We start from the raw sequence: 15,253 nt of genomic DNA on the forward strand, positions 1-15,253 counted from the left end.
AGTATTATCTGCTTTAGAGGTGATAAGGCTGTGGCGACGGTCTAAAACGTTTGAAAATTATATTTAGTTACGATTGCAGCGCACGAGAGCAATAATATATAATATATAAGTGATAGCAATCAAGATGGTTATGAGCAATATCCAACCATATCATGGCATCAGCTCACACTGGGATCGAGTTGACCTCACAGGAGGAGAGACCTCGTGGAAGCAAACGAAAGAGTCTCGTGTAATTTCTCTCATTACACAGAGCATCCTATAAAACATTCAGCTCTTTCCACAAGAACAGACAGGAAAATAGACGAGATTCAAACTGATTCTACTCTTTACGAGATTCTAAGCAGTTTTATTTTGCCTGTACAATCCCTTTAAGGACTAGTCCTTAATATTTTAGTGTTATAGACCGTGGCGCACAATCTGAACTCCCTATCAATTAATTCTCTTTGTTTCCTATATTAATAAAGGCCAAACTGCTGATGAACACACAAGTGCTAAGATAGATTGGTTGGTCATTCTGTCCTCCGGCGAATGAGCCCCAGCCCACGTGTAAATGTTTATTTTTAACAACCATGTTGATTTTGTAGTGCATGAAGTGTTCGCTGTACTTTCAGTATTTTCAAATTTATTGCTGGTATATTTAAAACAAAGCAAAGAATTTGTCATCCTTGTTCAGCAAAGGCTTTCTCTTGAACCAGCTATCGTGGGAAAGTTTCTCGGCGCTGAAATAAATGGGGAATTTTCAATTGGAAACTTCCTTTTTCACCAGGATATGTTTACTCGCGAACACTGCGCTATTTCTGTCATCTTTATCATTTGACACAGCCTTATCAAGCGCAGTGTTTATTATTTTCCTATGTGCCCAATACACAGACACATTCTTTTTGGAGAAGAAGGGGGAAAGGCGGCGTTTGTGCGTCAGACATTTTTAGAAGCGGTGGGAGAAGCTTCACTTTGATTGTGCTCTCGGCTAAAGAGCCTCAATTGTATTCTGCGAGATCATTGCTGGCTCCGCGTTCAGACATTTTCCTGAGGTATCTACCGGTGATAAGATCTCAAATTCTTTGTGTCTTTTCCAGTCGCTTTTCGCTCTATGAATCTCTTGCTCAGTTCCAGCAGCTCTCCTCCACACAGTTAAAGGCACGAGGGTAAAACCATGTGTTGTTCTCGTAAGTGTATTATTAACTCGAGAAATGCGTCTTATTTCTTTAAGTGTTAAGGTCGAGATAGTTTTTTTAAACATGAGAGAAGGTTAATAAATGATGAAGCGTGTCAGATAGTACTGCAAGTGAAGAGGTGGGGGTTGTCTCGGGGATTTCCAAGAGGCCTGGCCGTGAGAAGAGTGGGCAGACGAGTGGTTAGAGCACTGGGGTTCGAACTGAGAGGCTGGCCGATTCGATACCCAGGTAGCGCAGCAAACTCCCCTACCCTACTCTACCCAGCTGTCGGGAATGGGTATCCGACTCAATAAAGAGGTGTACACATATTCAAAGATACTGACTACAAAGAGAACGAATGAATCATACAAACAATATTTATGTAAACAAGTTATAGTAATAACAATTGTTATCATTATTTGCTTTATACAGAAGAATTTATGTTAAATCTGGATCTTCACATGTTCTGTCTGCACCACACTTACCCACACACATCCACAATGGACGATCTGAACAAACTTGGTAATAAATAAAGCAAAGTAAGCTAGAGAAACTGAATGTCCGCAGCAGGAGTCCAAGGAAAACTCTAGAACTTGTGTTGCCTTCATGATCACGTGATGACAGGAAAGGTAACTCATTCTGGGACGTTTTAAGAAAGAAAGATGGAAACGGTGAATAATAATAAAAATGATTATTATAAAACAGTTTTTAGATGACAGCTTTTGCACGACGAGAGATTCATTCCATATATTTAGTTCTGTGCTAGCACTACTGAGATGTAAGTTATGACCTTATGACCTATGCATTTTGTTTTAATTGCAGATCACCAAGCTAAAGATAGACAGCAACCCCTTCGCGAAAGGCTTCCGAGACTCCACGCGCCTTACAGAATACGAGAGATGCGGAATGTACGTGCTCTCACTTGTAGCTGTGCCATAAATGTGTTTTAATGATATTAAGGACTTTTTTGACAATATGTCTGGTTGAGATGGCTTTTTGGAGTTGTTCTGTAAGTTGCATGGCAGTGAGGCTTGTTAGCCAACGACACGGCAAGTTCTCCTGCAGCAGGTGAACTGTTGCCATACTCTTGTTGACAAAAAGTCTTTTTTTGACAAAGCTCAGTTTGATACTCTATCTAGCGATCACAAGTCTTTGAACGAAAAGAAATCTGTTGCTTCTTTTGCATGGCACATTAGTCAGTATAATGAAGCATCTTGAAATATTGTAACCCACTGTGCAGTTAGTAGTGCAAATATGAATGTCAAGTCTCCTTGCTGTCACCAGGGAAACCATGGAGTCGCTTCTGGCCCAGCATGCTTTGAGTAGGTCCCCGCTGCGCGCCTACCCGGACCTGGACAGCGAGGAGGCCTTCTTGAAACATCGCGAGTACCTCGTGTCCAAAGGTAGGGAGCCACCATTTACTATGTCTTCTAACATGGTATATCTCCAATCCTCCCATGTTTACCTTTCCAATATGCATGAACGCTAAGATTCCAGGAGGAGAAAGGTTTCATGGCTAATCTGGTGTAAGTCTCTGCGTATTGGCACTCCTACACTCCTTCTGTTCACGCCTATTATTCAGTGATACGAATGGCAATTATTATTTTCCACCCATTTTCTCATTGGTGTACACAGCTGCTCGTCAGTTGGAAAAGACAAGAGATGTAGTTTGAGTCAATATTGGTGTGAATATTCTGTGTGCTCTTTCTTGGAGACACCCAATCCTGACATATACTTTGTTTCTCAATGTCCTTTGTTTGCTTCACTGTTTAGAGAATTACTTTTTTTTTTCATTTTAGTTTACATGTCGACGAATGGCTCTCCTTGTATAATCGTTCGTATTGTCTGCCTCCTGCTGTAGCCTACACTACAGTGCAATGAGAGGCTAAAGGCGGCCAAACTGTGCGTGTTGAAATACTAGACCCCGTGATACCGACCCCCAGTAAGAGTGTCAGTTAGGCATGCAATCTTATGTTCGCGATTACGACTGGATGTACCCGCTTGGTGAGACAGAATAGAGCAGACATTTCAGGCTAAATGATCGAGACTGTCCAAATGAGACCACCGTACCTGCTGAGGGTGGCTTGGCCGGGCACCACCCACATGGGTGAGTTCGCACCCTGCGAAACAAAAGCCGCGCGCGCACGTCCGCGGCCATTGCATCCGCTGGTGGCGTTATCTCCTCTTGCCGTCGTGCACTACAGTCTGCGCACTCATCATTCGAGCCGTCAACGTGCAGCGCCAACCCTGATCACTTACTCCGGTCTCATCATGATGACTTCTGCTGATCAGGCTACGGACACCAAGTAGCGTGTCGACGTGTTTTCTTGAACGATGACTACACTGACAGCTCATGCTATGCTACTAGGCCCAGACTTGCTATGGGGACCTCACAGCTCATCCTTCCTGGTACACTAATGAATTCTTGCTAGCACCCGAACTGAACTCACTGAAAGTTTATTTTTTTAAATAATAGTGGCCCTCTCTCTCTCTCTCTTTGAGTACCACAATCAGACATTCTAATTCATTTGAACGTAAATATTGAGACCTTCGCGTTCGTTTCTGCTTCTATCAGGGTGGTCTGTACCATGGAAGAGACCACCCACCCGTAGCAGTCAGCTGACCCTTGTAAGCCTGGACATGGTCGTTTGGTTGCCAGTAGATTGTGTGACTGGGAGTGGCGCCGCCTCGAGTTGCTGGTGACACTGTCGGTGTCGATGTTGAGTTTGCGTGCAAGCTGGTCCTGGACTGGAGAGTCGTCTTCCCGTGTTACTTACGCTTGACCAAAGCCGGTAGTCACCTTAGCTGCCAACACTGATACCGATAGCTGCCTTGCACGGCAACAGTCATGTGCAGATGAAACAGCTAGACATTCCATTTTAAACCCCTTTCTGCAAAGGAAACAAGGTCAAAACTTGGGCGCGCACGCACGCACGCACACATACAATCTTACCATACGCCCTGAAGTTTATTTATTTTCCTGCTCTCCTGTCTTACAATTCCTCTCATGCTCGTCTTACCGGTCTCCCCACGATCCATCTTCCTATATTTCGCCCTCTCATAGTTTCTGGCTCCATTTTAGCTTTTGCCTCTTCATATCACCCGTGGACCGTGCTCAGGGAAAACGAAATAGTCCTGCATTTTTCAATAGTCAGAGAATAGTGCATCATACGATTTTTGTCCTTTAATCATTCATTGCTTGAAATCTTCAAGTACACTCTGTTGCGTGAAGCAAACATACAATATGTATCTTTCGAATTTCCAGAATCGACAACAGTTATAAATATTGTATTTATTGTGACAAAATATGAATGTAGCAATCATTGTTGAATGATTCAATAATACACAATGATGTAAGTAATGCAGTTACCAGTTTATACCACAAAACAAGAGAATTTTCACGTCGCAGTTTTGTACTGAAGATCAAGGAACAAATAGAGGGATTCTTCAAGATGGCGAAAGATTCATGTGTGAATGAGGACATCATTAATCTCTAAAATGAAATTCTTTAGAAAACGCCCTCCTCATCACTGAATATTCATGAGAATCTTAGACTCGAAAAGGCTTATGTGCGGTCTGAGTTTAGTTTGGTGTCTGTCAGTTAACAATATAAAAACAAAACCTGTGAAGGATAACGATCTCAGAGGCAACATTATAGCCGCCTCGACATCTCAAGACCGAGGGTTAGAAATAAGAGCTTGTGGAAGCAGGACCATCTGTTCCGAGAAGGACAGAATAAGCTCGACACTTGACAGCCAGTACACATGATTATCGCCTACAATTCCCTACAGCTGCTGAACTATCTTTATTCTGTTTGGGGTTTAGAGGCATTGTTGTTGTAAGTGAGCGGGAGTGAAATGTTCCATTATAAGCCCTAGCAAGTATTACAGAAAGCGCTGGAAAAATCAAAGTGCGCTCCCTTGAAGACAGTGGGGAGGGAACCAAGGAAGTCATTTACTAAATATAAACATGAGATATTTTAGACCAAGGAGGAATCGTCTCTTCTTAGACTAGGAGATAAATAGGAACAGATTGCCCTTTGTCCAGGCAGCGACAAATTTTCTGAACCCAATGTGATATTCGGCAAGGCGTCACGAGATAAATATAAAGCAACAACACGCCATCTCGGGTAGAAAATCAGGAAGAAACCCACTCTCCCATCTCCGCTTGTAGTCTCTCAGTATTTGCCCAAACACTGTGGTTTACCTGTGTCTCGGTTTGCGTGTCAGTCTAAGAGTCAAAGGACTAAACTGCAGCCCCACAGGACTGGCTGTCAGGAATGGCCTTTGCATGTTATTCCGAGACTTGATTGAAGTCTTTGACATTAAAGGAATTATGACTTCGGCATCTTCGATCAGTTCAAGAGAACCCTTTGTATTTTCAGAACAGAATAGGAACTTCCTGTCAGAAATCAGCATTTTAATTCTGTCTTTTTTCAATGACAAAAGTTTTGAACAGTTGTAAGTCTTCTTGATGTATGTTGACATTACAACATATTAGGCAGAATACGAATTATTGCACAATTTATACACATCGGTCATAAACAGACTGAATCCATCGGTTCCTTTTGTGATGCACAAGTATTTCAATATCGCCATCTTCTGGTGGCCAAAATGGGCGAAAGTTTTCATAGGTACACCAAACGTAGTAGGAGGTTAGAGGTCCTGGCAAGCTTATATATGTATATGTTGTATCAGTGTCGCGAGTCGTTGTTTTCGATACATTTTAATGAAGCCATTCCATGTTTATGTGATGAGAAGCTATAGTAATTTTAAACAAGATTTACAGAGTTGTGTTTACAATATTAAGGTTTTGGATAGTAAAACAATCTCGTTTGACAAACCAGTTAAGTGATCGTTTTCCACATTGTTATGCCATATCCTTTGGAAATGGACATAAATATTTCTCATGCTTAGTTAAATATCAAGTTTAAAAATAAAAATACCAATAAAAAGAAAATATCAGAAAATTAATATACCAAACAAATTGATAATAGTAGTAACAGCAGACTGAATCCTTAAACAAAGCCAGTAAATTTAAGTATGTGAATATACTGTTTCTGTAGACCTGTCAGTCAGTAAGACGAACGCTGAGTATTTGAAAGTGAAGCCAGTTTATTAACTATTCTCACCGCACACTGAATTGATTGCGGTGGTTAACATGCCTCCTCGTTTTGTTGTTCTTGTGGGTTATCGCCAGGTAGTGGCCCGGGAGCGTTTATTATCACATGCATTTTATCAAAAGATTAAAACTTCTGTTCCGTACAAGTCAGAACTGTAGGCTCGCTGTCATGGCAACGCCTCATTCATTAGCATTAGCCCAAAGCTCCCACAATAGTGCGGCATTTAGTAAAAATGATTTTGTATTAACTTTCTTGAATCTTTCTGCTAACTTTCATATTTGATTCAAGTTAATTAATTGGTTGGTACTTTGATCTGAGTAAATAAATAGCTTTTGTTGGGAAACAGGAAAACTGCTCTTTGCGGATAAGTTTGCGAACAGTGTTATTTCCGGACAATGTTAACAAAACATAATATAATTATATTATAATGCACATATATAAACTGATCTTTATGAGGTGTGGCTTAGATTACACGCTATAAATTGATCCTTGGGGTACAACAGTGTAAACAAGACTAACATAGAGCGCATCGAACTTGCGCTCTGTGCTAAGTTGTTATGATTATTTTCCTAACAGTTTAACCGGTGCTGCCAAAGAAACCTGCTGAATGTCGGCCCCAGAGTGTACTCCCAATACTTGGCTGGACTTTATTATAGCTGGATGCCTCCAACTGATATCTAGAAAGTGCCTGGAAGTCTGTCTATTTGTGCCCACGGTTTGTCTTCACCATACACGCGCAGGGCAGAGGGGTTGATGGAGCTCCAGACAACACGCGATAAGTCACGTGAAGACAGTTGAAGTCGCCACTAATCGCCGGCAGAATAGTGCCTCTCGGCTCTCACTGCCCCCCACACTCGTGCTCCCCCTCGCGCCGTCTCGCCCTTGTGTGCAGCACGCGGGTGGCCGGATCGAGTCCGCCTAATGTTACGCGAGAAATGTTTTTGGCGTGATAGAGAAGATACTACGCGTTCCTTCACAACTGTATCAGCGAGACCACACACACACAGTGAGACACTCAGAGACAATCGTATCACAAGCATTTCCCGCGTATCAGCCTCGCACATTCGAAGGAACCGATGCACAGACATCAGACATTTCGTTGCATACGTACACACCATCCTGTGGGTCGACGAGAGACACCCACACACGGGGCAGGGTGGGCGGGTGTTGGTGCTGTTAGCGGCGAGTGCAGATGAAGATTGAGGAGTCGACAATCGTTGATAGGCAGATGACGGGCTCTCATACAATGGCTCCAGTTTTATGACCGTGCCTATCGCATTTCGTGTGCTACTCGGTCTGGGTTGAGCCCCTGGTATCGTCTTCGATATCCACACCTGGCTACCTGAAAGTGTATTCGGGGAGATATTTTCAGCAGCTACTAAAGAACTGTCCCCGCTTTTCTATGCAAGTACACACGAGTACTTCTAGCTAGCTGATTGTTCTCCAGTCTTACTCAAACGATACCCGATAAGTCATGCAGAATCTTTGTAATCGCTTCACAAATCTTCAGTTTCCTCGTTTCGCTATGTTTGTGACTTTCAATTAAGAACTTATCGAGTGGTGACACAAAAACTTCTTTCATCTCACTAAAGTAATGTCTGAAACATCTAATAGCCAGGAGAAACACGGATCTCGAGAAATATTAAAGACAGTTTCCCTCACCTGTCCAATCTCCCTCTGACGTCATGTCAGTAGTTTGCCAATCGTCTGCTCTTACACACCTTACATTCCAAGCTACCTTTGTCCACTTCACACCTACCACAAGTTTTTTTTTCCCCCATTGCAGCCTTCGCCATTATACTCATTTCAAAGGTTAATTTCTTCGTGTGGTAAATCACAAACATGACACCACAAACACACTACCAAAATCAAAGTCTAATGTGATTTGTTTCAAGGAGTACTTCGCCATACCAGTTTGATGGCGAGGACATATTACAGCGAAGCAAACGAAAAATTCATAGTATGTAGAAAGATAATCACGAAAGATACTGTTGTTATACTTCGGTGTTTGAATACATGCTGTTCGAACTTTGTTCAGCTAAACTATTTTCATTCATACTTATGCGTTTCTAGTTTGTTTTTGTTTTTTTTCTCTTGACTGTGAACACTACATCTTCTCGTGTAATTATTTCAGACCAAAATTATAGACATTGTTTTATTTCTGCCAAGAATCTTAATGCACAAGAAACTTCAACTACAAAAATTCTAAATTTAAATGTTCATGCATTTCATGAAGACAAAGAATACCACTTACAAAAGGAAACCTGTAACTTATATTATGCGTTATTTTGAAGTCAGGTTGACAGCTCACTAACAAGGTACAAGACCAGAACGGACGACCTCAGATTTTTTTTAAATTTTGAATATTAAATTAATGAAAAGTTTACAGTGGTGATATAATTTGCAATGTTACAAATGTAATTAAGCAAAATGCTACAGAATAAGAAAGCAGAACTCTTTCAGAACAACAGCAGCTGTCTTTACCATTTTGTAAATGAAATTTATTACAGAAAGCACACAGACATTATTTTTGTGTAGTAATTTCCAGAACAAACTAAATTACAATTATATACGAACATTTTTCAAGAGTTAAATAACCTTGCTTATATCTGCATAAAATGTTGTATGAATCCATTTTCTAGCACCACATTCACTCTGCTTCACCAAGCAGTCCACTTTCCAAAGTAAAACTATTACAATATTGTGTGCACTGTGTAAGCTGTTATTGTACCTTTAAACAATAAGACAAACTGAACAGACATCGTTAGCGAGGAAGACAACTTAGCTATGATACACTCCAAACTCCCACCGAAAGGCTGCTTACATTTTTAAAAAAAATTAAAGGAGCGGAAAGAAAGAAAAAATAGCTTTACCTATGGCTATCACGTGACTATGATGGTTCGTCAAGGGTTGCGATGGGTCTACGATCAAGCTCCCAGCGCTGAAAGGTAAACATGTTGTTTACGTACTAGCCTACCCCCCACTGAGACAAAAACAAAATTAAAACTTAAAAGACAAAGCCATGACTCATGTGTGAATGTTTTCAAACTAAGCTGTTTAAAGATGCAGTAAAGCAGTCGTTTAAAGTCAATTGCGCCCTTTCTACTTGCTTCATGTCCTGATGTCCGTCTCCATTTTCCATATCACACATATAAAGAGAATCGTGCGCACACATACAGTCACACATACACAGAGTCGTGCGCACACATACAGTCACACATGCACAAAGCACACGCTCCAGGCTGTCTGTCGCCAACAGTCGCCAGCATCCACACCAGCAAGCCGCACTGTCGCGCGAGATCTCGAGCTGCGCGGAGAGACTTGTGCGCAGGAGACCGAGAGCATCCGAGAGGACTGCAGGATGGGGAGGAGGGAGGTTGTAGAGGGGAAGGGGGGCTTCAGTGGGACATCGTGACGTGTCCGTGACTGGCTGTGATTGAGCATCACTGTGCTGGTGAATGGCTTACTTTAGTCGCTCTGATTGGAACGACATAAAAGGCAGAGAAGATCAAAGAAAATAAATTAATTGAAGCCCAGTGCATTCTTCTTTTAAACACTTTGAATCTGTTTTTGGCCCAGATGGATTTTGTTTCTCGTCCCCTTTTGCTGTAATCATTTCTTACACTACCCAAGAATTCATTCCAACGTAATGATAGACACTCGAAAAAGGTAGAAAAACCGGTCGCAAAAACTTTCTTTAACCATTTTGGCAATAAAATGTTTTACTTTGTGATTCCAGCAGTAGAAATTGAAAACAGATTGGGAAAAAAACTTATTAATGGTTCTCTTTTTCTTTGCGTTAAGAATTGATTGCAGACAGGGATTTGTTTGGTGGCTTATCCATGTATGTGTGTCTGTGCGTGCGAGTACTCACCGTTGCCTGCCGCCGAGCACTTACGCCTTGTTTGTGAGTGAAGCGGTCACGTTCGGTAACTCCATGCTCTTTACCGGAAATTGAAAATCATCACTTTCAAACTTTTTTTGGCGAGTGAAGGCTAATGTTTTTGGCGATTTTGTCTGTTGCTGTACGATGATTACATATTGCATTATTATGTACGTGATGCATTCTGTTGTACGATATGTTGTTTCTGGGTTTTTTTTTCGAGATTTGTATTAGACTGTTGGTATTAAACTAAACACACACAGAGCTGCATCAAAAGGGGAGCGAAGTGAATCCGAGTTCCTTGAATACTTAAAGTTTATTCTCACATAATTTGATTAAGTATGCTTGATGTCACTGTGTATATACTTTGTATATCATAAGTGTGTGTGTGTGTGTGAAAGAAGGCACTTTCTCTCACGCACATTCACATACGTATATATATATATACACACACACGCATGTACATGCAAATAACCATGGACTAACAAAATACTTGACAAAAATCAGTACCCCAGCATACTCTAATAAAGCTGTCGACAAAACACTTCCCTGCATTTGTGAAATCTACTTTATTCTTGTTCTCGTTTTCTAATGTCATACATTTCGTGATACTGGGAATTTGTTGTTGTTGTAGTTATTGTTGTCATGTCTATTAGAGTAGTTTAATTTTTTCTTCCGTGCCTCTCTGGTATATTTGGTATGCGTTTGTTTGTCCAGATGACCAGGCGTTCATGGAGAAGTACAGCTTTCTGTCGGCGCCCACCTGGTCCCTCTTCCGGCCGGTGTGCTCCACTGCCGCGCCGCCCGCCCCCACCTGTCTGCCAGCAGTACGGCCGCTCTTCTCTCTCTACGGGGGGCTGCTGGGTGTCCATCCTGGTCACCCCGGAGTGACTTTTCCACACATGGCCTTCAATCCACTTGGCCTAGCGGCACAGTCAGCTGCTTTGCAGCAACAGCATCAGCAACAGCAGGCCAGAGAACTTCTGTTTGCATCGCCTGCTTCATCTTCATCGCCCTCGGCGTCCTCCTCGGCACCATCTCCGCCCCTCCGTGAAGGGGTACTCAGTGGGGAGGGCAGTGGCGAGTGTGGGCCACAATACCCCCCAGGGATGTATCGCTACCATCCATACCTTTTGGATAAGTATAAGCCACCCTCAGCACCAAAGGCTGTGGACAGCTGTCGACCCTAGATGGTTTGTGTTTAGACAGTACATGGCGCACTGGGCATATGTCGCCGCTGAGCGACGAGCAGGCCAATCACAAACTCGGGTGTCGAAGCACGTGATCAATAGATATTTGCTTCCTAGGTGACGTCACCGAACCAAAGCCATGCGAACGTTTGAGTCACTGGCACTGACTAACCCGGATTGTGCTGTGGGGGGAAAGGGGCAAAGGATGGCCTTGTTAGCGACTTTATTTTGTAGGCAGTCACTTCCTCTCCTCTCGTGACTTGCTGAACTGTCCGTTTGTACGACTGCTGGTCGCCACAACTAAGAACGCCAACACCATGGGGCCGACTGCTTGCTGCCATGTCTAGCTCTTACCCCCGTGACAATATGTACAAAATAGCACCTGTTAATTGTATCATGAATGATCAGTGGAAACTTTATACAGAATTCTTTCCTGATATGACTTTTAAAATTGCCTGTATTAATTAAACTATCTTCATTGGGGTTGTCATCGTAGCACAGGACTCACATGTGGTTACAAACGCTGAAACTCATTAAGCACTTCGACTATATTTCAGATTTTGCGGACATCTTGATTCGTGTCCGTCAGATTTCCAGGTTTTCCTTCCTTTGTTTTATTTATTTGTTTGTTTTCTGATAATCTTATAAAAAAAAATGATCCTTCTACAAGTGACGACTCTACAAGTCACGTGCTGGGAATGGCTCAAGCCTCGAAAACAAGACTTGACACTTCCTGAAAAGATGACAACCTCACATCATCGTCATCATCATCGTCTTCGTCGTCAACATCATCAATCATCATCATCAACCATCGTCAACAACAAAGATTGTCAGAAGTTGAAGCCCAACCACTCATCCACCACTACCCCCCCCCAAAAAAAAAAAGTAAAAAAAAGAAAAAAGTAAAAAAAAGTGGTTTATTTTGGTGTCTCCTGTGCTTTTCGTGATGATGTTCCTTGTTTGAGCTTTGTGCCGTTTCACAGTTCTGTAGACCCAGTAGTTCTATCGACAAACAGTAGCAGATTATGGTATTCACTTGTACATACCAACTTCAGTGGCATAATACAGAGAGTCGTTGGACACACTTGGCGGAGGTCATGGGACAGATTTCGTGGTTCTCAGTGCATGCGCCATCATGGTTACCACAAATGATATCTTGAAGGCATTTTGGTTGGAATGACATGGGAAGATACTTTATCCTCCAAAACAGAAAAGGAAGAGGTAGGAATCCCGCAAGACACAGGGTAACAACGGTGTATACCGAAAAACATGGCGGAAAAGAGATTGGTATCCGGCATGACATGCGATGGCAAGAGTCCTGCAACATTGTAGGGCAGGACAAGACTGGCATTCACACAAAAAAAACGGTCTGCTGTCGTGCATGTCTGATAAAGAGATTTTTTCGGGACAAGTATCTGGTTCAAATGTACACAGTTTAAAGTGTGGTGAGCAGCAACTGCATTTCATTATTATCTCTGCATGCTACAGCCAAACGCGCATCATTTCGGTCTTTTCCTAATGTATAAATGCACTTGCACACTAACACAGAAAGAAAACATCTATGGGTGCACAGGAAGACAGTCACAACCGACATCCCCAAGTCTCCACGTGTACACATAACGACGCTGTTACTTGTTCATCATACAATCACTGTTCACTGTGTGAGTGAACACACATACACCTTCATTGCTGCCCTATAACCAGACTCAAAACGATTAATGCACGGTTCCAGTCTCATCAAAGTGGTCATCTTTGGTCTCATTGAGACAGCAAGAGGCCTTGGATCTGGTACTTGTTTATGGGGCTAGGCTGGCTCGAATGTGATACAATTAAATGTCAACACAGCAAAAAATACCAAGAATCAACCTATCATATACTCAACTCAGATAAATTTTGAGAAATGAGAATATCTCAAACAATTCAAGCACACCAGATGTTACTTTACAAGGTAAAAGTTGTAGGACTATTCATGTAGCAAATTGTCAGCGATTGCCTTGAGGTGTCTACTGATGTAAGAGGAGAAAAGAACCGGTAGGGAACACGGGAACAAAATAAACCAACTGTACCTGAAGCCCATACCCAAACCTCAAAATGAAAGGAAAAAATACAAGAAGCGTGCTTTTGGACTTCCTAGTATTGCAAAGGAGTAAGAATTTAGCCCTTAACAGAGCTCTGATTATAAATTAAAAGAAGCTACAAAGTTTGAGTAGTGAGACTGAGAGAAAAAGAGAGAGTGAGTTTAAAGCGTTCATTTCTTTGCTGTGAACTGGAGAAACAAACATTGCAACTCGTCAGCGTGCAGCCGTCATGTACCCTTGTCACACGAGGGTGCTGAGTTCTCCATCCACATGGGCAAGCTCGGACATTTGAATACAAAGCCCGGGGTCTACTTGCTAGGATGTAAGATGGCGAAGATGCTGTAACAGCTCTCCATCCTCCTTGACATTACCACCAAGCGGCCCGCTGAAGCCGTTGCTCTTAGACCTGCACTTCACGATGTCTGCTGACAGCGGAGAACAGTTTCATTTTCATGAGTCTCTTGTCGGCAGCTGTACTTCAGTTTCTAATCACACAAACACGCGATGAAGTGTCGAAAACTCGACGCGACTATCTCTCCAGGTGGAGACGTAGAGATTTACGGGAGTTTTTTTTCCCACCGACGAAAGATTTACAGAATGTTTCTGACGTTTCGCCCCTCCTGGGGTGCGAGATGGGGTATGCCTTGCATATTTCGGGAAGTCTGTATCACAGACTAGGTAAGACGAGCTAGCAAGACGTTTACTGGTATTGTATTACTTTAGGTGCACAGATACTCGCTGGAGGTGGCAGCGATAAGGAGGAGAGTGTATTAAAAACCTACTAGCTACAAGAGCTACCCCATAATTCTTCTGCTTGGCAAAAACCCTGAGATCGGGTGCTGAGTACAAAAGCTGTGTTTACACTGCCTTGGTCACAGAGGTGGGCGAGTGAACGGACTAACAACTACTGGACAATCATACCTTAGTCGCCATCTCCAGCCAACTGCTACTTGTGTTTCTGTTTGTGTGTGTGTGTTTGTGTGTGTGTGTCGCAGATGTACTTAGAACCCAAGCGAGGACCCCAGTATGAGTGAAAGGGGTGCACCACATTTCATGGTTTAGATGTTACAAAATGTGTATGTAATAACTACAAAGACTTGAATTTATTTGATTATTGTAGATGACAAAGATTTAGAGCCCAACCTCTAGGTTTTCCATACATGACTTTTTCTTTTTTTTATATTCCCTCTCTTGCCTTCACCCACCCACCTTCACACGCATACACATACACACACATGATACACAAAGTACTTACAGTGACATCAAGTATACTTAATCAAATTATGTGAGAATAAACTGTAAATATCAAAGGGCCTCGGATTCACTTCGCTCCCCTTTTGATGCGGCTGTGTTTCTTGAATGCTCGGAAATGTGTTCTTGGTGCGAGCCCGTGACAAGCATGCACACCACAAACAACTGGTGTTCAGGAGTACACGTACACTCACGCACACGCGCAAACATCTCTTCTGCTTACCCTGCCTTGAACATAATGATTGTGAATGTTATTGCATACTGGACATCTCTCGCATTAACAGATCGTGCGACTACAACTTCCATTTCTAGACTAGGCACGACAGTAGGCGATAGTTCTTCATCTTCATACATATACTTTACTCGTGTATTACTTATGGCTTTTTGCTTGCTTGACTGTAGGTTCGTTTATACAGTTCCCTGAGCTCACCTCCACATGTGGTAATGTGCTATAATAATAATTATCATCATCATCCATGGAATATGTGCATTAAAATATTTACTTCGTCAAGTGATATTTGCAATAATATGCGCGATAAAAGTCCAACGATTTGATACAAACCTTCTACATTCAT

The 15,253-nt window shown here is 42.3% G+C and overlaps 1 protein-coding gene across 1 annotated transcript in view; it reads left to right on the forward strand.

Moving 5' to 3' along the window:
- Window positions 1-14,737, forward strand: part of LOC112576930 (T-box transcription factor TBX20-like) — a 51,544-nt gene extending 36,807 nt beyond the window's left edge. Inside the window, exons 5-7 of the mRNA XM_025259806.1 lie at window positions 1,977-2,062; window positions 2,439-2,557; window positions 10,877-14,737. Coding sequence (XP_025115591.1) covers window positions 1,977-2,062; window positions 2,439-2,557; window positions 10,877-11,349 — 678 coding nt within the window. The 3' untranslated portion in view covers window positions 11,350-14,737. The remainder of the gene's footprint in view (window positions 1-1,976; window positions 2,063-2,438; window positions 2,558-10,876) is intronic.
- Window positions 14,738-15,253: the final 516 nt, after the last annotated feature.

The sequence above is a fragment of the Pomacea canaliculata genome, linkage group LG12 (genome assembly GCF_003073045.1).
Source record: "Pomacea canaliculata isolate SZHN2017 linkage group LG12, ASM307304v1, whole genome shotgun sequence".
Taxonomy (NCBI): domain Eukaryota; kingdom Metazoa; phylum Mollusca; class Gastropoda; order Architaenioglossa; family Ampullariidae; genus Pomacea; species Pomacea canaliculata.